This window comes from Tenrec ecaudatus, chromosome 3, assembly GCF_050624435.1.
Source record: "Tenrec ecaudatus isolate mTenEca1 chromosome 3, mTenEca1.hap1, whole genome shotgun sequence".
NCBI classification, from domain to species: domain Eukaryota; kingdom Metazoa; phylum Chordata; class Mammalia; order Afrosoricida; family Tenrecidae; genus Tenrec; species Tenrec ecaudatus.
Genome location: NC_134532.1, coordinates 174152586 through 174177413, shown reverse-complemented (window position 1 = coordinate 174177413; position 24828 = coordinate 174152586). Strand labels below are relative to the sequence as shown.

Here is a 24828-nt window from a genome sequence, read left to right as displayed (position 1 = left end):
GTCTAGGCTTTGGTATAAACCCAAACCCACTCCAGGATCTATGCTGGGCTTATTTGGGTGCTAGCACAATTGTCATGTCATTGCTTCATTCAGTCACATCAAGCAGAGTCTTGTTTAAAATCTCTGGCTTCTCTACTGTCTGCAGTCAGTACCATTTTTTACTGAAATGAACTTTAAATTATCTGCATTGAAATACCATATCCAACACAAGTGATTTCAATATGGCCCATGGGGTAGCAGCTCCAACAAGCATCCGTCTAGGCCCTTCTCTGGGCGTTGAGAATACCACTGTGCATCCAACAGAGGCATTCCTTGCCTTCGTGGAGTTTATATTCTAACACTGGGGAGACTGTCAAAAACCGCATAAACAAATACTATGAGGATAACACAAGAGAATGACTTAAGGGACCTAAGGGAATCAGGTGAGCAGGAGATCAGAAAGGCTTCTTTGAGAAATTATCATTTGTTCTGAGTGATGAGAAGCAGCCGATCATGCCACGCCTAGCCTGTGCTGAGAAAATACCTGTACAGTTGACCTTTGAACGCTGAGGGTTTGAACTGTGCAGGTCCATGTATGCGTGGATTTTTCCCCCGGATGCTTCGCAGTGAGCTGACGTGTTACATGTATTGGCTGCGCAGTGCTATTCATCTCTGCGTGAGCGGTCTGTATCTTAACTGTTCACTTGGAAATCATTAGTATCACATGGTGTTTAAGCAGATACATCTCACTGGATTACAGCAAGAAGCTCATACCAGTGCACTTCAAGGGTCACCTATAAATATTTCCCACTGATCAGGAGCTTGGACCCTCTCGCCACCTTCCCACAAACCAGCTATGCAAATGCAAAGGCAGGTAATGCGCAAAGTGCAGGACAACTAGGAGAAGAGCAAGCTAGCAAGATAGAAATGAGTGAAGGAGTAAGTAGGAGAGTGATAAGAGGTAGCATTGGCAGGCTAGGAACAAGTCAGGTTATGAATCGTTGTGTTCTTTGTAGAGTTGTGGTGCCACTACATGTGAGGCATGGTGCTGCCAAGTACCAGGCCAGCGATTAGGTACTTGACCTGGAAAGATGGGCAGTCGCAGGGACCGGGTATGCACACGGTCCCTACAAGGCAGAATCAACTCAATGGCAATTGGTGTTTTTTTGTTTGTTTGTTTTCTTTAGTAAGGTATCGAATTTGGGCAAACACTTCAAATGATTAGAAAGTTATAAGGGGGAAAAAATCAAGTGGATACGGTTCAAAGCAGAGGCTAATTATGGTTGTAAGATTATGAAATGATTGCTTATTCTTGTATGGAACATTATAGCTTCTTTAAGTAATCCACCGGCACCGTGGTTAGACGCTCAGCTGCTAACAGAAGGATGTGGCAGTCTGCTTCGGGAGAGACTGCAGTCTGGGCCACCCTCTGCGGCAGTTCTAACTCTGTGCTCGAGGCTTCTGATGAGTCACATGGGACCAGGCAGCACGCAGTGACCGCATGCTTGCTGCTATGGGAGAGGGCGAAGGCATGGCCCCTGCACTCAGAGATTTTCTAATTTTATTGGCAAAGGAAATTATGCTGAGATGAGGGGATTGAATTTTAATGGAGTAGAATAGTTAGCTTGAGGATCATGCCTGTAAAGGAGAAGCTTTCTATCATCTGAATGTAACCATACCAATTTTCAAATTACTTTCAAACTCAAAAATTCACTGCCATCCAGTCAGTTCTGATGCTGAGCGACCCTATAAGACAGGGTAGAACCACCCGAGGGGGTTTCCAAGATCGGAACTCTTTATGGGCATGGAAAGTCTCATCCGTCTCCATGGAGTGACTAGCAGGGTCAAGCTGTTAACACCCTGACATGTAGCCACGACACCACCAGGGATCTTCTTTCCGTCCCGCTCCCTGATGCTTTCAAAGCCTAGTGACTGGCTTGAATGAATTGCTAACTCATAAAGGAGAAGCCTTGCAGAAGGGAAGTGGTACAGGCTCACGGCGAGGAAAAATCAGAAAACAGAAAGTGGATGGAAAGTCAAAGATAGGTAGAACTTTGAAAGATAAAAAAAAGAGATAGAGAGAGAAAACAGGCTTTTCCATCTATTAGAACATCAGTATTCTCTAGGGAGAGTAATTAAATGGAAAAGCCAAGCATACTGGAATCAATTTATTCAGGTAAATTGAAAACATTACAACAGCTCAATCAACCCAGACAGTTTGGGCCTTGACTCCATACCAGAATATCAGAGAACTCTTCTAAGGAAAGGAGTTCTAATAAAGGCAAGAGAAAAGCCCCATGTGTCTGAATTTGGAATATATATTTCTCTGAAGAGGACTGAGTGATTGCCTACTAAATAGTAAGATGCTTCCATTAAACCAAACTTTATTTAACTTGTCTTCATTTTATAGATAGGCTCTTTGAGTACACTGGGCTTTTAAACATGGTAATATTTAATAAGGCCTCAAATCAGGAACGTTTTAAGTTTGATTTCAAGGGAAAAAAAGTATAAGTAATCTCTAAATTGTCAGCAGACTAAATGCTTAAGATAAATATTTTTAGCTGCGAGGAGCTAGACAAGGAATACCACAAATGCTTTTCACAGAAACATATGTGGCCAAAATTATGCTAATCCTAAAACCAAATCATGCCAAGTGATGTGAGAGTATCATGTACTAAGCTAACCCTCTTAAAGCTAGCAACTCTAGACTCTGAACCAAAAAAATAGATTTTAAATCTCAGAAGGTAAGAAAACATGCAAAAGCAAGGAGAACATCAGCCCCCTAAAGAATAAGCAATTTGGTGCTAAATCAATATTTTTACTGCTTTTCCCATGAGTGAAGCTCAAATTTGGGGCACGTGGGAAAGTAGAACTTCAGAATAAAGGAGCATTGTTGCTGGTCTGGGGATTCAGCTCCTCGAGTTTGATACTTCCAGAGTGCCTGGAAATTGCAGGAGGAATTTTCCGAAAAGGGGGCCCATAGAGCAAACCCAAGCTAAATTAATATTCCATGAATCCTTGATCCCTGAATGTGTGCACAGGGTCAGTGAAAAAGAGAATGGCTCCTGATGAAATGGACGGACGCCGTGGCTTTCACAATGGACTCAAACAAAGGAACATGTGTGAGGACCGAGCAGGACCTGCCATGTTACAGTGTATAGTGCCTTGGGCTTCTGCGAGTCCAAATCAACTCGACAGCACCGACCAACAAGTTCACATGTGAAAGGCCGAGAATCCCAGAGGGTGAAAAACACCTCAAAGACAGAAAATAAAAACGAACAAAGATTTCAGCTACTATCCACCATGGCTGTGGTCAGGTGCTGTCGAAGCCATTCCAACACCTTATGACCCAATGTTCAACAGAACAAAATACTGCCAAGTTCTGCATCAACCTCACCAATGTTATGATAGGTAAGCCCATGGTTACAGCCATGAGGTCCATTTATCTTGTTGAGGGCCAACAGGGAAAGAGAGTCTTCTCCCAGAGCTACCACCTTCTGGCCTCCTAAACGCTTGAGAAAACTCAGTATCTGCTGGTTAAGGCCAACCAGGGTGGTATTTCTGTTACAGCAGCATGAGAAAACCAAGACCAGTATTAGGACAAATGGTTTTCAAATCTCTTCCTATGTATATGGAATAATAACAAGGAGCTATCATTTCCTGTACCGTATCATCATTCTTGTAGCAACCTAGAATCTCTAGCTTCCCTCTTCCTGACGCTCTCCTAAAAACCAAGGTTCAGACCAGCAATATACCAATCAGAAGCAAACACAGGACTTGATCTGTTCAGTTGCCTCAACTGCACTAGTTAAGTTTGGCATGCAAACGGTGTGGCATTTAAAGACAGCAACTCCTGGTAAAATTCAATAAAAGAGCAGACATTCGATTCCTCTTTTAATATAATGGTTCAGTGAACTTCCCCTTTCCTCTTAGAGGCTTGCAAACAGTTGCACTTAGATGACATATGTGCTCTGGCCCCAGCCAATTTGCATTCGGGAATCCCTAGCGCTTGCATCAGTGCCCTGGAGCATGAAGTAGAGCTGTTCATTTATTACTCATTAATTTTAATAGTCTTGGCTGGTCAGTCAAGTCCAGGGGCATCTGTACTGGAGCTGCAAGCATAGTTGCTTTATCTTGATTTATTTTTTCACCAGCTGCACTGAAACATCTTTTTATGTAAGTACCGGTGCTGAATCTAGACGCTAGGAGAGTTTCAGCCTCCCAGGTGATAAAGACTATAGATTCATGAACCCCTCGGGCATCATTTGAAACTAGAGATAGTGTTTACAGTGATGAAAACTAGATTTCACAGTACAACCAGCCTGTCAGGAGATGCTACCTCTGAGCCACTTCCATAAGAACCTGCATCGCTTATGGTTGTAGCTACTGACTCACAATGCCTACCCATTTGCAAACAGATCTACTTAAGAGGGAATGGTTACATGGACTGCTTATGATCAGGTATTGGCTCAACGTCATGAAAGACACTGGAGGAATTTACCAGAGATTCACACCAAGTGGGCAGCTGATGAAAAGTCTCTCTTCGGTGTCCGCTCTCGGTTCTGTAAGCTCACCGTTTCCCTAGACAATTCCATTAGATGCATATTTACTGAGTGGACTGAAATGTGCAGCAGGGGCCCCTGTGGAAAGGCACTGCCACACAAGGAGTAGTTAGTCCCCTCCAGGAACATACACTGTCTGATGAAAATAGCTGCCTTCCCCTGTAGAGGGTCAGACAACATAAAAGGGACACGTCCTCTTTCTTCCCACCCTCTCATGTGGCACACCTCACCGGAGCGGCTCAACTGCTCTCTTGGTCTAGAATTCCTGAGGCCTTTTGTGTATGTGAGTGAGTGAGTGAGTGTGTGTGTGTGTGTGTGTGTGTGTGTGTCCGGTTGGTTGTGGCAGTTGGGTGGGGCTGGCTCTCTTGGTCTAGAATTCCTGAGGCCTTTTGTGTACGTGAGTGAGTGAGTGAGTGTGTGTGTGTGTGTGTGTGTGTGTGTGTGTGTGTGCCCAGTTAGTTGTGGCAGGGGGGTGGGGCTGGAAGGGATGGAAGGGAGGAAAAAATGGTGAAAAACTCAGGGAGCTATTTGTATTTGGCAAGTCCTGACAACACGGCAATAAAAGGTTACACATAAACCACCTAAGTCTAAATGCATATTATTTAGGTAGTCGAGAGAGAAAAATGATGAGGATAAAGTGAAACAACTGGCAGTTTTCCCGAACATGATCCAGGTTGACATCAATAGATGGGTCCTCTTCCTTATAGCTGTCATTTGAGAGACAGTAGGGCGAATGGCTTTGCGGTGCCACGAGCATGCACCCGGAGCCTGGCTCCCCCACGTCACCTTCTCGGTGCCCCCTCCTTCCCTATATCCCAGCCGACTGCGAGCCTTTTAAAATGAAGAGCAGGTCCATCATTTCTTCTCCGTGTAAGTCTTCCAAGTCGCTTCCAAGACATGGAGCAAAATCCCACATCCCTTATCCGAACCCAGCAAAGCTGTGTGAATTGGACACTTTTCAAAATACAAAACCTACTTATGCATTCCATATTTCCGAATGAAGGGCATTATTGTGATGAGCCAGGGGTGATGTGATGCAATATTAATAAGTTGCTTTCAGCCGGTGTTGGCACTTTGTCTTGTGGAGTGTCAGCACACCGACTGTCACTCCTGGCGGCCCCACAGGAAGGAGTGGCATGGTCCCATAGGGTTTTCTGGGCTGTCATCTGTTTGGGAGCAGATTGCTAGGGGTTTCTTTTGCAGGGCGGCTCAAACCCCAAACCCACAGGGCAGAATCGAACGGCCCTGGCGGTCTTGTGAGACCAGAAGGCTCCATGGGAGCATCTATCACATACCCAACCCATTGCAGTGCCAGGTATTCTAGAGAGGTTTCAATGGCCAGGATGCGGGTTCTTAGTGGTCGTGCTGGCAGGGAAGCCTTATACTGCTAATGACAAGGTTGGTGGTTAAAAACAATCAGCCACACTGCACAGGAGAGAGATGAGGCTATCCATGGAAGGTCACTAGGAGCTGGACTGAGTCCCTGGCAGCAGATCATTCCCGTTAGCAGCCAACGGCTTGACAATTGTACCACCAGGGCTCATGTTGGCACTTGAAGGAAACATGAAGTCTGTTTTTCCCAGCAAATCTATTCCCCTGAAATCTCGTGTTAGAACCTAAACTGGCCGACAAATCATCCCTGCCTGTGGTGTCTACCTTCCAGTCGAGAGGAATCAAGTGGAGAGGCGCTGTGTTGATTGTCTAGGAACACCCAGGGAATGCAGCCAGCTGGAAGGTTCTTCCTGCTGAGCTACAGTAATGGGCTCTTATCCACTTAGGTGCAGTATCCTGTCAGCCCCAAGATATTCACACACGTATATATTAAAGCTCTCCCATTCAAACTACACGAAAAGCGATCCATACATTGACTTCCATCACTCTATTCTATACCCGAAGAGCAAAAAAAATTCCTGATGGGATTTTGGATAAACATGGGAATTCACTGATTCTGAACAGGAAAAATGACCCTTGTTTGCTTCATTCAGAATGGAATGTATTTGCTGTTTATAATGCATTTTATATTTCACTGTGAAAAGCAATCATCTCAAATATTGGGACTCCCTAAGCAATCAGTGGGTATTTTGACCACACTATCCACTATATACAGAATAATCTTCCTGTTCCCTTTTCTCCGTCATTCTCACCTCAAAGCTCAGTAAATTCCCACTAGCATTAACTTGAAAATTGCTCTCCAATCTTCATGTCATACACTTCAAAACTTGAGCATATTTGTAATTACCTCTTGGTTGTCTAGAGATAAAGTAACTTCTTTGTGAATGTTTTAAATCTGCCATGGGCTCAGGGAAGAACCGGCTGTACTCAAATTAACTAGAACACTTGGACTCCTTCTGTTAGCAACAGATGGTTGCAGGTGTGATCGGGGCTGCCGCGTCAGGTCAGCCTTACTGCGACCCCATGGGTGTCAGAGTAGACCTGGCCTCCACTGCATCCTGATGGCTGTGACCTTCTGGAAACAGGGCACCAGGTCTCTCTGCCAAAGTGCCTCTGGGGTGTTTTGAACTGCCGATCTCTTAAAGTAGCAGTCTAGCACTTACCTAGGGGCTGCTCAGAAAGAGACTGCAGATTGGGTGGACTTTCATCTAGAACAAAATGAGCTCACATCTGTTTGTTTTTTTAAACAGTCTGTCGACTGATTAAAGATGCACCTTAACGTTTAAAGGTACTTTCCTAGATTTTTCAGTCACCCAAGAAGGCCTGTAGCCACTGAGATTCAAATAGAACTCAGAGAAATATCTCAAAGTCTCAGTTTCAGAGTGTAGTTTGAGAGTAAGTCCAAATCTTTTTTTTTAAAAGAGAATCATAGAAATCTGCACTAAACAAAAATGTTAAGTATGCAGTTACTGCTTCTCAATACACCCTCCATCTATGTCTACAAACTCTGAAATGAATGCTTCCATCTCTGACCCTCCCTTCAAGAATTCTGCACTCTTGATTATTTAGACCACATCACAACATCCATTTTGGCATCCTCGGGGGATCCAAATTATGTTCTCCTTATTCTTTCTTTCAGTTTGGGGAGCAAAATAATGCCGTTGAATGGGCTAGGTCATGATTGTAGTGTGGGTAAGGTTTTGCCAAAGAAATTCTCTTAGGACAGCCCTTAATACCATCAACAAATTAGCAGGTCCATTGTTATGATGAAAAGAAAACTTGGTGAAATTTCCTGGCCATTTTCTCCCCAGCGATGTAGTTCTTCATTTTCTGAAAAGATCTCTCTAATAATTGCTTTCATTTGTTTACTCACTCTGCAAACATTTGCTCAGCCCTGCCTTAGGAGAACTTTGGGCTCTGTTGTGGGAAAGAGGTGGGGAATAGGCATTGATCCCCTACACCTCTACCGCGCAAGGTCCATGCCAGTGAGGACACTCGGAGTTCCATCAGGCCCGGCTATCAAAAACCCGGAAGACTGCGATGCTACTCCAACTCACACGAGGCTCCAACGAGATGAAATCAGCTCCATGACAATGGGTTGGGTTGGGTTTTTAAATCCCACCCTTCAGGACTATATCAAGAATTTCTTTATATATTTGTGGACGGCTTCCCTGATGAGAGGTCAGCTAGGAAGTAATGTGGGCAAGAGCAGTCAGGAAGAAAAAACAAGAATTAAAGATGCCCAGACAACTCAAGAGAATCAATGCATACCCTCAACGACCAAGCAGACTAGAGCAGAATGCTCAACGGGCAGTGGAAGGAAATGAGGACAGAGCTGCTGGCAGGTGCCAAATCGCTGAGAGCTCTGTAGGCCAGGCTAAGAAGTTTGAATCTTTTTTTAAAAGAATATAGACAGCAAAACACCTACTGAGTAGTCATACCGACATACAATTCAATAACGTTGATTACATTCTTTTGAGTTGGGTGCCATCCATCCTCATCCTTTCGGAGCTGCTTTTCCTCCATTTCTAGAAATTTACTGCTTCCTACCATTTTATTGAATTTTCCGAGTGGCTGTTGTCACGTTGATCCCATAGTGTTGTGTTGTTAGGTGGGTTCTCTCATAGTGTCCCTATCTGTGTACAATGAAACAAAACAACACCTGGACCCTCGCCATCCTCACGATGGCTAGGCTTGAGTTCATTACTGCAGCCACAGTGTCCAATCCATTTCTTTCCTCCTCGATTTTGCTGACCCTCCCAAGTAGCATGTCCTTTTCCAGGGACAGGTCTCTCCCGATAACATGCCCAAAGCACATGAGACAAAGTCTCCAAATCTTTGCTTCTAAGGAGCATTCTGGCTGTACTTCTTCCAAAACAGACTTGTTTGTTCTTCTGGCAGCCCATGGCACATTCGAGGTTCCTTGCCAGAATCGCAATTCAAATGCATTCGTTCTTCTTCAGGGCTCCTCAGTCACTGTCCAACTTCCATTTGCATTTGCAGATATTGAAAATATCACGGCTTGCATCAGGTGCACTAGAATCCTCAAAGTAACATCTTTGCTCTTGATACTTTAAGGAAGTCTTATACAGCAGATTGCCCAATGCAATATGTTGTTTGATTTCTGCTTTCATGAGCATTGATTGTGGATCCAAGCAAGATGAAATCCTTGATAACTTGAATCTTTTCTCCATGTATCATAATGGGACCAATTGGTCTAATGGTGAGAATTTTTGCTTTCTTTATATTGAGTTGCTAGCCACTCTGAAGGCTGTAGTTCTTGATCTTCATCAATAAGTGCTTCAAATTATCTTTGCTCTTAGCATGCAAGGTTGTGTCATCTGCACATCATAAGTTATTAATAAGCCTTTCCATCTGTGTGGGATCCTTATAAGACAAAGAAAAGCATTATAATGGTCCCATATAGATAATTATTATAAGAGCATAACACTAATGAAACTAAATGATTGGGTGGATTTAAGAAGATTTCAGGGGATGCTTTTGATTTAAAGGTCAGAGATTATCTCAGGACACAAAGCTCATGAGTTCATCCACAAAGCTCCCTGGCTGCAGAAAGAATGGAGTCCGTGAGAATTTGAAATTGTGCTCTACATTTTCTGCCTCTTGAACGGGATTCTACAGAATCATTGATCAAGATGTTCAGTCTTGGTAACTAAGCATCAGGCAGTTCTTCTGTAAGGAATTTGGATTTTATTCTGTCTTGGAAACCACCTAGATGACTTGTAGAGAGAATACGTGATAGATTTTATATTTTAAAAACATCTTTTCAGCTACTATGTAGAAAAAATGTAAAAGCTGCATCTCTAAAAAGAGAAAGATCAATTATGAAGCCAGACATGATGGTGCAAAGAAGTGCTCAGAATCAAGGTATTGAAAGATCAGGTCATCAGAATGCTAACACAATCATTAAGAGGAGTAAGAGAAAAGGCAGAACCCAAGATAAATATAACTATCTGGAAATTTTTCTGGAAAATTGCCCGTTATTCCACTTTGTCTTTATCTTTTCCCATGATTGCCTGGGGAAAAAATCATTTTCCTGCCTAATTACAAGTAATGGACATAATTATATCTATATTATAACTACACAGAAACATAGCATAAATATATTACTTGAGTACTATAATGTCTACTTCTTTAGATTTATATAGGTTTTTACTTCACCTTCTATTACCTGGCCATCATCTACGTTTTCACTTTAGTCACTAGTTGTCAAAAGAAACATGCAACAGAGCTTGCCATCATTCTTCTTCCCGCAAAATACTGCAGGAATCCCAGGCCAAAGGAGCAGTGTTGGGCAGCCCTCATGACAGCAGTAACTGACAGCAGCAAGACGACTATGACACCTCTCATGAGGAGGTGGGAGGGTGGAGGATGTGACTGTGGAAGCTGTCTGATCCCACCAGGGGCAGGCAGCCGTCCCCATTGCACAGCGTCCTTATGTGGACTGTAGGCTCCCAGAGGGCAGTAACTCAGCACCCTCTGAAGCCAGCACTACTCCACTTGGCCTCTTGCTGCGCCTATCAGTCCACTCAGTAAATACGAATCTAATTGAATTGACTAGCAAGAAGGAAATAATGTTTGCAAAGTAGATTGAGCCCAGAGGCATTTCTCAACAGGGCTTTAAAACTGCCATGGAAAATAAGCTTATATTTTATTCCAATCATACTGAAATGAGTTCGGCTGCATTTATATATTGAAAATACCCAGAACAGTTCAATTCAGCGAGTGGCAACGTTTTTCACAGCCCTAAGGCACGCTTTGTCACACTGCAGCAGCGTGCAGGTTGCTATGTTCCTTGAAGCTGTGTCACTGGTATTTCAAAAATCAGCAGTCACTCGCTCACGGTAGACAAGTTTCAGCGGAGCTTTTAGAACAGACTGACTATGGAGAAAAGCCGGTGACCTCCTTCTAAAAACTAGCCAGTGAAAACCTCTGGATAGCAATGGGGCAAGTGGGCAGTAGTTCTGTGTACACAGGAAGCTATGAGCCAGAGTCAACAGACAGCAATGAGAGACTGTGCTAAAGCTGGGCTGCTCATCAAAAACATGGAAGATTCTGGTCCGCCCATCTTACCTCAGAAGAAAACCTTGATAATATACTGATTCATGTCTTTCCCTATTTGTAGAGCACCAGCTTCGAAAGGTCTAGTAAAGTGTGCTATGAATTAAAAATGATTGTAACCGGAAACGCTATGCAGCAGTTCTACTCTACCATGCATGGGGTTGCCATGAGTCTGATCACCTCAACGCGGCCGGTTTGGTCCGTTGGGAAGCATCTGGGCGGAGGGTCACAGGAGAGGAGTGCCTGAGTGAGGAAGAAAAGAAGGGGGAAACGCAAGCCAGAGAGTGGACGTGCGCATTCGCTTAGGGTTCCCTTGGAGTGAGAAGCAAGGCCATCGAATCTGCGTCTGCTCGCCTTCAGTCATCTGAGAACCACACTCGTGGTTTCTGCCACACCATTTTACTGCTTGTACAAGTGGTCATTCGTTCATTCAACAAATCTTCTTTGCATGCGATTATATACCGAACTCTTTTCCCAGTTCTGGGGAAACATCGAGAACAAAGACAAAGTTTCCGCTCTCCGGGAGCACTAAGGGAGCGCTCCGAGAAGGGAGTGCACATTGAAGGGGAAGAGAATGACTTAAGTGTTCTCCAGCAGACGTGTCAAGACTGAGGTGCCGTGGCACACCCACGCAGACCTTTGCAGTCTCATGTGTAGTAAAGTCCAGGCAAGCTTATTGATGTACTTACAATTTTCATATATTAATAAAATATGCAGATGAGGGCAGACTTAGGAGAACACATACAAAATAAAGGGTTAACGTGCTGCTTGGCTTCTTCTAAGCACATTAAACTATAGGTATAAAAATGTTTGGCTTTCTTCATAAGGCTACCTGCTTTTCCCCCCCTCCATTTTTAATCATTTCAGGAGGGAGTGAAATTATTGCGTTTTCCTCCATGAGAAAATAAGCATCAATAGTCCAAAACCCTTGTCTGGTTTGTTTACTACCACCTCCCCAGTGCTGTTGTGGAAATATTTGCTCAGACTCTGGATTGAAAACCAAGATCTTATGGTTTGCAATCACTGCACTGCAGGAAGAAGGAGAATGCTCGCCAGTCAGAAACGAACCTCTCCTTTGTCTTAGAGCCTCTCCAAGATGTGCTGGTGGGCAGCACCCAGAGGGTGCCATGGGCTTAGGGGGGGAGGGGGAGGCAGAGAGAAGCACAGCAGAGGAAAAGGGAAGGACAGAAGGGAGCAAACTCCAGAAGGGTGATTTAAAAGCTAAGGCCCTGCTGTTCTTTTGGCATTGATTCAGTAAAACATTTATAATCTGTGGGGCCTGGAGGGTGCTATGAGTTAATTCGTACAACACCTCCAGTATTTATTTTGGAATTATCTCCCCTAAAGCTGGGGTCCTCAACCTACGGCCCACGGGCCATATGCGGCCCACCAAGGACATTTATCTGGCCTGCCGGGTGTTTTTGCCCCATTTGTTTGTTTACTTCAAAATAAGATATGTGCACTGTGCACAGGAATTTGCTCATAGTTGTTGTTTTTTTAAACCGTAGTCCAGTCCTCCAATGGGTCTGAGGGACAGTGAACTGGCCCCCTGTTTAAAAAGTTTGAGGACCTCTGCCCTAAAGCAGTAGATGAAATCCCACTAGAAATGAGGTCCTCTTTGTTATATGAATCAGACTGTATCAGAGTTGATTTTGCCCCAAACCTAATCACTTCCAAGATCTAATGAAGGACCATAGGTGCCATGCGAGGATTCCTCAGGAACCAAGGCCCATTGGAACTACAGAAACTGAAAGAGACAAAGATATTCCTCTGGGGGAGGGGGAGAGAAAATCAGAGAAAGAGATTTTCCATAACCCAATACCTTGAGTTTGGACTTCTAACCTTATGAACTGTGAGAAAATAAATTCTTCAAAGTCACCTACTTGAGATGTTTTTGTTGCCACCAAGTAGAGAACAATGGCAGGGGGGGTTACAACATATCTCTGTTCAATAGAGTAAGACATTATTGGTATCACTTGTCGATATCTTCAGTTTTCTGAACTATGGTACTTGATGCAGTATTGTTGATCTGATTGCTGGAGCTGATTGCTCCCCTAGGGTCCACAGTACCTGGTATATAGAATGCACTCAATAAACTTTGTGCATAAAGGAATGAGTGGATGAGTGAGCTATTCGTATTTTGATCTTTGATTCTTGTTCCATCTCTTATAATATAGGTACACCTATCTAGTCAGTGGGGTGAGAGGAGAGGTTGAAGGTAGGATTAGCAAGTCCTTGGGAATTCCACATTCTCTGGTCTCTCTCATGTCTTCTAAAACTGACACTGTGATTATCCATCTGATGGGGAAGTACTAGTTGCTATGGAGTTGACTCCAACCCACAGCACCACTATCTGTGTTAGAAGAGAAATATGTTCTACAGAGACTTCAATGGCTGATTTTCAAGAAGTAGATCACTACATTTTTCTTCTCAGGAACCTCTGGGTGGACCTGATCTGCCAATCTTTTCATTTGAAACATCCAAATGTGTTAACAAGCTGCACAGACAAGAGACTCTAGAGGGGAAGACAAAGGGCTTGATTACTGACCTTCCTGACACCTCAGTGATTACTATATTCATTTTCTCCAAATTTAGATTCGTTAATATTCCAAACTTAAAAAACCACCCACAAAAACACAGTGATGTTGGCTGGAAGAATATGTTATATAATTCTTGTATAAGAATATGTTGCATAACAATACAATAAATATTATCCAAACTCAGTCTTCAGACACTGGTACCACAGAACGATTGCAGATTTCCCCTATTACTACTAGTCCAGGTGCATTATGCCAATCGGTACCTGGATCATAAGTGCCCCATATCAGAGGGAGAGACAAATCCAAGGAGCCACAGAAGGAAGCATACCTACTTCCTCCATTCATATGCACCCTTCTGGGCAGTCAATGGGGAGAAGTAAGAGAAGAGAAAGGGACAAGACACTCGTTAGACGTGTTCCACCCATAGCTTCCCTCTTGGGGATTGGAGCAGAGCGTCTCTCTCTTCACGGCTACATCTTTGTTCTGGTGGCACTCCCTGCCAATAGACTGCTGCCACCAGCCACTCCACTGGAGAAAGATGAAACTGTCTGTTCTCTTAAAGCTGTGAGTCAGGATTGACTTTATGACAGTGGTTTGGTTTGTGGCAACATGGGAAATCCCTGGTGGTGCAAAGGGGTAAGCACCTGACCACTAAACAAAATGTTGGTGTGAGAACCCACTAAGAAGTGTCCTGAAAGACAGTGCTTCCTGGATGTGCTTCCAGGAAGTCAGACCCTGAAATCTCTAGGGGGCGCTTCCACATTGCACACAGAGGATCACTATGTGTGTTAGTCTGGGAAGACTAGAGAAACAAATTCATAAACATGCAGATGTATATAAGGGAGAGGTTTATATATAAGAATTGAATACTGAGAAAACATCCCAACCCAGTCCAATCCAAGGCCATAAGTCTGATATTAGCCCCTATCTCCAATACCAATCTATAAAGTCCTCTTAAGACTCACAAAACACATGCAATGAAGCCAAATGCAGGACGATCACAAGCCAGTGGGTAGAAAATCTTTGGTCCAGTGGTGTTGTAAGCATCCCAGTGCTGGCAGGGCTCTCTCTGGCGCTTCTCTGGCTTCCGAGGTCTGGTTGCATACATGTGGCTTGTCGTCTGCATTGTCTCCCAGGGCGTCAACCGAGAGAGATAGTGTCTCCTGCCTCCAAGAAGGAAGTCCCAGAGTTCCCAGAATTCTCAGGAGAAGGCCACGCCCACAGAAATCTCATTGGCTATCTCCACATTGACAGCCTAGACGCCACCCCTACACTCTTAATCCTTAAATTGACACCAGATTGGGTGACTGCCACACTATGAGTTGAAGTCAGTTTCAACAGCAACAAATTGGACAGATGGGGAGCCGATCATTAGACCACTGCACAGTCACTTGGACGTTAGCAGTACTTTAGGAAATCGATTCCTCCATGATGTTCTTAGATGCCATAGATTTGGCCTCCCTCTCATCGCCACCCCATTTGGTACAGAGTAGGGTGACACCATAGGGGTCCCCATCGTAATCGAGATCAAAGTGGTTCACCAAGCCTTTCTCCTCTGAGGTCACTTGCGGTTATGTCGTTGGGGGCTGCCGAGTCCAGTTCGAAGCGCAGTGACCCTGTGTCCCGCAGAAGGAGATCCTGCTAGACTGTGCTGTCCTCACAGTTATGCTTGAGTCCATTGTGGCAGCCACTGTTTCAAGCCGTCTCCGTGAGAGTCTTCCTGTTTTCCATTTCAGTTTTCTGCTTGTAAAGTGATTGAGTGTACCATGACTCATTTCAGGGGTACTTTAGTCCTCAAAGTGACAGCCGTGCACTTCAGCACTTCAAAGAGGTTTTGTGCAGCAGACTTGCTCAACAGAATGCATCGTTTTATTCTTGACTGCTGCTTCCATGAGAATTGATTGTGGATCCAAGCAAATTGAAATCCTTCATAATTTCGATCTTTTCTCCATCGATCATGATATCATGAGTTGGCTTTCTTTGCACTGAGTTGCAATCCAGATTGCAGGCTCCAATCCTAATTTTCATTGACAGGTGCTTGAAGTCCTCCACACTTTCCGCAAGCAAGGCTGTGTCATCTGCATATTGCAGATGGTTAATGAGCCTTCTTCCAGTCCAGTGACACATTCTACTTCACAGAGGCAAACTCCGCAACTTACTCATCCAGCATGTGTATTAAATAAGTATGGTGGAATGATCGCCTTGTTCACAGGACTGCTTCTTGGCCTAACTACAGAATCCACACAGTACCACAAAGTGTTCCTTAACTCTCTTTCTTTCCAAAGTTACATTGTACTATGATCCACACAGTCAAATGTCTGTATAGTCAATGAAACACAAGGAAAAATCTAAGGAGCCCTTGTGGCATAGTTGTTACGTGCTGGTGATCAGTCTTGCAGTTAGGAGAAAGACATGGCTTTCTACTCCCATAAAAAGTGACTGTCTCAGGAACCCTTATTATCCTACCCTGTAGGGTTACCCTATAGAGTCGGTGTTGACTCAATAATAGTGAGTTTTGGAGCTTTAAGCATTTTTCTGGTCTTCTCTGCTTTCTGCAGGATCTATCTGACATTGGCAATGTTATCTCTTCTTCCAGATTGAATTTCAGGCAGCTCTTTGTCAATATACTGCTGCGACTGTTTTGAAATTAGCCTCCGTTAAATTGTACCTGCATGTTTCATCAATGGTCTTGTTCAACAATTTCTACTTCTTTTAGGTCATCTTTATTTGGTTCGGGCACAGATGTGGATCTCTTCTAGTGGGTTGTCCAGGGTCCAGCTGGTTGGCCGAGTTGTTCTGTGACTATTCTTGCGAATGTCTTGGCATATACTAGAGTGAGTCCAGTGCTTCACCTACTTGTTAAAATATTTCTGTTGGTTTTATGTTGATTCCTAGAACCTTATTTTTTTCTAACGCCTTCAGTGAACTGTAGGAAGCATCCGCTGATCAAGGTGTTTAGTAATAGGTGACCAATTAGTCCCCAGTGCCTCTGTGTCTTTGCAGACAAAAGCATTGCAAAATGACTGTTATTTGTTACCTTCCTGCTAAAAACATTGAGAGATAACTCAGTTATTTAAGATCTCTTTTTAAGATTTTCTTAAATCTTGCATAGCATGTGATTGTCTTTGAACTTAGTGCTTTTATTATTCTAAGGTTAAGAAACTGTGACTAGTTAAGTAACATTTGCATAGATAAGAGTTTAGGAAATTTTTTAAGTTCTTTGATGTTTGTTTTGTAACCAATCCCTTGTAAGAAGAGTATAAAAACCAAACTTCGAATATACTTGGGATTTTAGTCCATCAGACTGTCGTCCTCCCGATCCCATGCTTTGTACATATCTCTTTCTTTTCCTTTCATCCGCATGCCTCATTTAGAAGCCAGCTTGATGCGTGATGGCTGGTCTGATCCCCCGCAGTGAACATTGGTCCTCTTCTCTCAGCAACATTACTTCTTGACCAAATGCTACCTCTTGAAATGGTTCAATGTTGACCAATTTCCTCGGCACAGTGGCTCTGGTTACCTACCAATCTTCTTTTGAAACTTTCTGTGTTATTCAATATTTTCCTCACAGGTTGGCTTTTTCTTCAGTTATTTCATCTTGAGATGTGTTTAGTGTATTCTTCCTTTTTGATTTTCTAACTCTAGACCCTGGCATATTTCATTGAAATGGTTTACTTTTTCTTCTTGAACTGCCCTTTGAAATTTACTGTTCGGTTCTTTTACTTTACCATTTCTTCAAGCATGGGGTACTGTGTTTAAGAGCAAGTTCCTGGTGACATCCGCTCTGGTCTTTTCTTTATATCCTCTGGTTTTGATTACCTTTTGCTTTCTTTGTGTATGATGTTTTTTTTTTTGTCTTCCCACAACTCACCAGGTCTTCTGTCATTAGCGATCTGTGTGTCCAATCTCTTCCTGAGGTGGTCTCTAAACTCGGGTAGGACATGCTCAAGATTGTATTTAGGGGCTCGTGGACTTGTTTTAATTTTCTTCAACTTCAATCTGAACTTACATAGGAGCAATTGATGGCCCGTCCCACGGTCAGCGCCTGCCTTATTTTGACTGTTCGTATTGAGCTCTTCCATAGCTCTTCCCACAGATACAGTTAGCTTGATCCCTATATATGCCGTATAGAAAAGTGCACATTGATTTTAGGTTATTGGAAAAATGTATTTGTAATAAAGAAACCATTGGTCTTGCAAACTTCTATTGGGTGATCTCTAGCCTCATTTCTATCACAAAGGCCATATTTCCAACTCCTGGTCCTTCCATTGTGCTCCCCATTTTTGCATTTAAATGCCAGTAATTATTAACATATCTCAATTGCATGTTTGACCAATTTTACAGTAAAGAAATTGGTAGGATTCTCCAATCTCTTGAATTTGATTAGTAGCTGTATTATTTGGTCTTCCTTGCAAACATATATCACAAAGAATGGCATACTTCAAGATAGATTTTGAAAAGTACTATTTGAGGATGAATGCAATCCCATTCCTCTGAATGTGTCATTCCCGGCATAGGAAACCATGTGACTGTCTGGCTCACAATGGCCAATCTAGTCCATTTCAGCTCATTAGTGGCTAAGATATCAATATTTATGAATTCCAGTTTCACTTTTGATGATTGCCAATATCCCTAGCTTGATACTTTGTATATTCCACGTTCCAGGTATTAACGGTGTTTGCAACTGTTCCTTCTCATTTTGAGTCTCTCCCCATCAGAAAATAAAGGTTTTGAGAACTTTACGCAGTCTCCATTGTTAAGGTCAGCGCTACAGTAAAGGGACAGCTTTCCCCTGTCATATCTTGAGTCCGTTCCAACACGGGGGAGTCACCTTCTGACACTAACGCTGACAGTGTTCTGTTGCTGCGCAGAAGGCTTTCGGGGATGATCCCTCAGAGGTGGACAGCCCATTCTTCCTTCACAGTCCATTCTTAGTCTTGATGCTTCACTGAGACCTTGTCACCACAGGTGACCCTGATGGCGTTGAAATACTGGTGGCACCGCTTCTGGCATCACAGCTATGTGCAGGCCACCTTATTATGACAAACTGACAGACAAGTGGCACGTGGTGCTGCAAGGTGGGTTCAAAGCTCCAACCTTTAGCTTAGCAGCTGACCTGCAACCACCAGGAGCCTGCCTTAAAATCCAAGGCGTCGGCCTTTTTATTTACCACCACCCCCACCCCCCACTCACCCTCTTTTGCCACAAGGTTTCAACGCTTGCATGTCTGGATCTCTCCCAGCGTGGGTGTTGTTATTCTCCCAATCATTAAGCGGCATTTGATTATGGCAGATGCTGAAGCAATGCATAATATGGCTTCTTGTTGTTTCTGAAGATGTATACAAATAATGAGCACTGCCTTCCCTGTTGAAATTCTTTTGGATCATTCCATCAAAAACATATGGGTATTGGGCTATTTTCCATATCTTTATGTAGTTGATGAGAAGGGAAACCACCCTTTTACATGGAGCAGAAAGAGATTAAGACAAAACGAACTGGAGACTGCCTCCAGTTCAGGAGTTATGTGACCAAAACACATTCCCTTTATTAGGAAGCAAAATACTCAGAAAATAAGGGCATGAGATTTCACATCTCAGAGGAAATGGATGAGGAGAGAGAGAGAGAGAGAGAGAGAGAGAGAGAGAGAGAGAGAGAGAGAGAGAGGCACTGTCACTCTAGTTTTTAGCATAACTCCTAGACAATGTAAGAGAGAGCCCGGAGGTGGGCAAGAATTGTTTTGTGACACTTTCTTAATTAGTTTTCTAATAAATAGCATGGTGGTGTTAATTTAACTATAAAGTAATGAAATGAGCTTTCATGGATAGTTACAGACTGGATTCATTGATTTCTATGTCAAATCATTTCCTGCCATAATTTATAGCTCAACAACAGAGAGCATTATGAGGTATCTGCACCAACTAATAAACCTCAGACAATTTTAAAATGCATCTGCATCTGTGTCGAGGTTATCTCAAAAAGATGTACCTTGTTTCCTATGAGTTCAGTTTAATGAGGAGCATCTGCATGCGTCACTGGCTGATTCTAAATTCTAGCAACTTATTTACTTAGAGAGATTTTATAATAATATAGCTTAATGATGCATGTAGTACAGATCAAGTGATGATTCAGTCTTACAAGTATTTTTCAGCATGCTGTGCACTCTGCCTGGAATGCTCTTCATAATCAAAGACTGTCAAAGACTGAAAACAAACCCTTGAGATTGCCTGCTGTAAACCTTTCATTTATAGTCAAGGTAACTGATACGCAAGTCTATCCAAGGTTATTCCCAAGTGGTTAATAGCAAAGCCAGGATTAGAATGGAATTGTCAACTCCCAATCCATTGTTCTGATTTCTCTCCACCCTTTAAGACCCAGTGAAAACTCCATCTCCTTAGCAAAGGCTTCCATGCAACCCCCATCCCCCAATGATTTTTCACTTGTAAGAGAATGGTACAAAAACTGGTCATCTTTCTTTCTGTGACATGAGGGGCTTCAAAAAGTTCATGGGAAAACTGAATTAAAAGATAAATGTATTTTTCCACAAGTTTTTTGAAATCCCCTCCTATGTAAGGCCAGGCTGAATCTGAATTGACTCCGCAGCACCTAACAGCAACAAACACTGAACCATTTAGCATTTGGTTAAAAATGTTTGCTTTTCACTCCCAATATTGGGCTTTGACTCTGAGGTAAGCAGGATGCTACCATTCCTCCTCCTACACGTGGTAAACACTCCATAGGTCTTCATGTCCTTGTCTGTCTAGGGTGCCACCATCTCTTTCTGTGTTGGGCCGGGTTGTCTAGAGAACCTGTGGTACTCATCGATGTACAAGAAAGAATGTCTACTAAGAAATGACTTTATATCAAGAAGGCATCCCAGCCCAGTCCAAGTCATGTCCACAGACCTGACGCTAGCCAGCACCTCTTCAGATGCTCGGAGCTGTAGGCTGATAACACAGACAGGGGAAGCAGTACGCAGGGAGATCACAGGCTAGGTGGGCTTGGGTCTCAGGGGCCCAAGGTCAGTGGAAGTAGGGCAGGCTTCAGACAGCTCTCGGGATCAGGTGGCCCACATGGGGCCATCCCCAGAGACAGACACAGAGTTCTAGTGCAAGCTCAGCAAGGAGGAAGGCAGAGCGAGAGAGAGAGAGAGAGAGAGAGAGAGAGAGAGGCAGTTTTCAGAGTCCCTCACTCTCCTGCAAAAGGCCACCCCCCCAAGGGGGTCATTAACTTATTGCTTGATTGACAGGTTTGACTCCACTCCCTAGCCAGGAGTGTCTACTTAACATAAAGTCATCCAACTACTAACACTTTCCATTCTCTGACCCTTTCTTTTCTTCCTCCAAATCTGTCTTTGTCTCTTCCAATGCTTGTCTCTATCTCTGTTTTACCAAGCTGGCCTCCTTAGCCATATCTTAAGGAGCTGGGGTGATGCCGCAGTAAGGGCAGGTCTGGTGCTTCTGTGAAGATTGCAGCCTAGAAAACCCCGTGGAGCACTGTTACCTGTCGGATGGAGTGGTTAGAGTATGAAATCCACTTGACAGCACCTAACCAAACAGCATCCAAATCTTGGGCTTTAAATAAATATTTACTGAGAACAATATCAATCAAAGAGCATCTAGAGAGCACGGGGTAGCTGTGGAATCAGCATTGGGCTGCAAAATGCAAGCTGAAACCTACCAGAAGCTTCATGGGTCAACAAAAAGGGTGTCTGTTCCCATGAAGATCGACAGTCTCAGACGGGCCAGTCAGGGTGCAGTACAGCACCGACGAAACATACGGCTTTCTCTAGTTCTTTAATGCTTCACCTCCCTGCCCCACTATCATGACCCTAATTCTACCTTACAAATCCAGTTAGACCAGAGCATGTACAGGGTACAGATAAGAGCTGGAAACACAGGGAATCCAAGACAGATAAACCCCTCAGGACCAATATTGAGAGTAGCCATACCAGGAGGGGAAGGGGAAGATGGGGAGGGGGGCGGGACTAATCACAATAACCTATCTTTAACCCTGTGCCAGGGGACGGACAACAGAAAAGTTGGTAAAGGAAGACATCAGACAGTGAAAGACATGAAAAAAAATTTATAAGTTATCAAGAGTTCATGAGAGAGGGAAGGAGGGAGGGAGGGAGGGAGGGAGGGAGGGAGGGAGGGAGGAAGGGGGAAAATGAGGAGTTGATACCAAAGGCTCAAGTAGAAAGAAAATGTTTTGAAAATGATGATGGCAACAAATGTACAAATATGCTTGACACAATGGATGGATTGTGATAAGAGTTGTATAAGCCCTCAATAAAATGATTTATTTTTAAAAAAAGATTTACAGTCTCAGAAACTCAATTTAAGGTCACTGTGAGTCAGAATGGATGCCAAGAGAGTGGGTTCCTTTGTCTGTGATTTGATATTTGGTTTTACTGTGAACCCAGTACTGTTCTAGTAATATTAGGCCTAAACCCAACTGACTGGAGTCATCTGTTGTTGTTGTTGTTGTTGTTGTTGTTGTTGTGTGCCATAGAGTTTAGTCTGACTCACAGTGACCCCATGTGTAACAGAAGGAAACACTGCCCAGTCCTGTGCCATCCTCACAATTGTCCTTATTCTTGAGCCCACTGTTGCAGCCACTATGTCATCCAACTCATTGAAGGCCTTCCTCTTCCTTGCTGCCCTTCCACTCTACCGAGCATGATGTCCTTTTCCCAGGACTTGTCTCTCCTAACAATATGTCTAAAGTATGGAAGACAAAATCTGGCCATCCTTCCTCACAGGAGCATTCTGGTTGTACTTCTTCCAAGACATTGTTTGATATCTTGACTGCTGCTTCCTTGAACATTGATTGTGAATGCAAGCAAGACAAAATCCTTGACAACCTCACTCAGTTTTCTGTTTATCATGATGTTGCCTATTGGTCCAGTTGAGTTGGGTGGTTTTGGGTTTTCTCTACACTGCGTGGTAATCCACACTGAACACTGCGATCCTTGCTCTTCATCAGCAAGTGCTTCAAGTCTTCCTCACCTTCAGCAAGCAAACGTGTGTCATCTGCAGATTGCAGATTGCTAGCCTTCTTCCAATCTTGATACCCCATCCTTATTCCTTTAATCCAGCTTCTCTGATTAGTGACTCAGCAGACAGATTGGATAAATTGATGAGGATGCAACCCTGATGCACCTCTCCTGATTTTAAACTGTGTAGTTATTTCCTGTTCCGTTTGCACAGCTGTTTCTTGAGCCACGTACAGGTTCCGCATGCGCACAATGAAGTGCTCTGGAATGCCCATTCTCACGGCTCTCGATAGTTGTTTATGGTCCACGTCATAGAATATGATCTAGAAAGCTCCTCAAGCTCGTTCACAGGTCCGAGTTCTTCCCAGGCAAATTTTTTTGCAAAGTTCTTCCACTTGAATTTGTTGTTGTTAGATGCCATTGAGCCAATTTCAAAGCAACCAAATGTGACGAAGTGGACCTGCCTCGTAGGGTTCGTCTTTACCAAAGGGATTCCCTAGACCTTTCTCCTACAGAGCCACCGGGTTAGCAGCAAGTGCTGGCTCATCTGGTCCACTAGGGCCACTTTATTTGGAGTCACGCAAGGCCATATGGTCAGCCAAATTATCTTCCCATCCTGGAAGACCGCAGGGAAGAGCCAGGCTTCATGGAACAGCAATCCCTCAATGTCAGGACACGATACTGAGCAAGGGTGGCGGGAGAAAAGCCAAGTATAATCATTGATTGGAGTCATTGATTTAATGTTGAACAGTTAACCCGATGAAATAATCATGGCTGTGGACACAGATATAGCCTAAAGATGCTCCTTGCAGTCCTGGTTTGTCACAGGAAGAGATGGAATAGCCTTAGCACCTAACAAAACACTCCGTCATGACTTACCCATGTCAGCTTTAATAAGCCATGTCTCAGAGGAATATTCATCGAAGCACAAAGAAGACCGGGTTGTATTATTTATCGGCAAAATATCCTGGGGAAGCTTGTGTCCATAAATAAAAGCCCCCTTGGAACTTCTCCAAGGGAAGAAAAGTGGGGGGGGGGGTAGCTACGAAGGTAATGATGATGAGTAATACTCTACTCTGAAGGTGAGGTTCTGAATTTTTAAGTTCATGTTGTCTGTTTCTTTCATTTTAAATGTTTCATGTACCACTCTTTTAGCAAGTGCCTGTTGATGAGAGAGACTGATCTACTCCTATGTCGAGGAAAACACACACACACACACACACACACACACACACACTTGTGCTTTGAACTTGTGTGAGTACAGATAATTGACCTATCAAATATCTACAGGTAATTGATCGAGGGATGGAGGGAGGAAGAGAGTGGGAGAGACAAAGAGGAGGTTATCTCTATGTTCACGATGCACCATGTGGAAAGAACAGGGAGCGACATGACCTGGCTGTCGTCTGTGAGCCTCTCCTTTCTGCCGTCAGGTCGACACCCACGGCAACATTCTCCTGAGCACCCTGGAAATCAGGAACGAGACGACCGGCTCGGAAGTGCTCACGAGTGTGAGTGACCCCAAGGCCACCATGTACTCGTACGACAGCGCCAGCATCCACTACCGCAAGCCCATGAGCAGCCGCGAGGCATACGGTCGCGGCCTGGACCGGCACGGCGTGCACAGCAAGGGCCGCATCCGCAGGCGCGCCTCGCAGCTCAAAGTCAAAATCCCCGACTTGACTGATGTGAACTCCATAGACAAGTGGTCCCGGATGTTTTTCCCCATCACCTTCTCTCTTTTTAACGTCGTGTATTGGCTTTACTATGTGCACTAAGGTCCGTCCTGGGGGCGCAGTGGTAGTAGACGCCTTGCTCTTCTCTTGTTTTTTAACCGCCCCCCCCAGGCCCCCAGCAGCGCAGCACTGTGCGCTCTTTGAGGTAGGAGAGTCAGCCATCCAATTGGTTTTAGGTTTTGCATATCAATTTTATTACTACACCATGTTTACTTCAAAAAAAAGAAAAAATACTCTATTATTATTATTAATTTTTTTAGTCTACTGTGGTCCAGGTTTTGGGCTCTTTCAGAGCTCTCTGAAATGCCGTGTTTACAAACACAAACCAACACACATGGAGGGAAGTGGAGGCAAGTAGATCTCCTAGGAGATTAGGAGATCTCCTTGTCTAGCAGTCGCCTAATCTCCCGGGAACTATTGAGGGATTTCCTAAAACAGTGGTTCTCAACCTGTGGGTCGCGACCCCTTTGAGTGTTGACCAACCCTTTCACCGGGGTCGCCCGATTCATAATAGTAGCAACATGACAGGGATGAAGTAGCAA

General features: G+C 43.8%; 1 protein-coding gene across 2 annotated transcripts in view; it reads left to right on the top strand.

Moving 5' to 3' along the window:
• Positions 1-24328, top strand: part of GABRB1 (gamma-aminobutyric acid type A receptor subunit beta1) — a 491054-nt gene extending 466726 nt beyond the window's left edge. For both annotated transcript variants that reach the window (XM_075544978.1, XM_075544976.1), the window contains exon 9: positions 23984-24328. In XM_075544978.1, the coding sequence (XP_075401093.1) occupies positions 23984-24328 (345 nt within the window). The remainder of the gene's footprint in view (positions 1-23983) is intronic.
• The last annotated feature ends 500 nt before the right edge of the window (positions 24329-24828 follow it).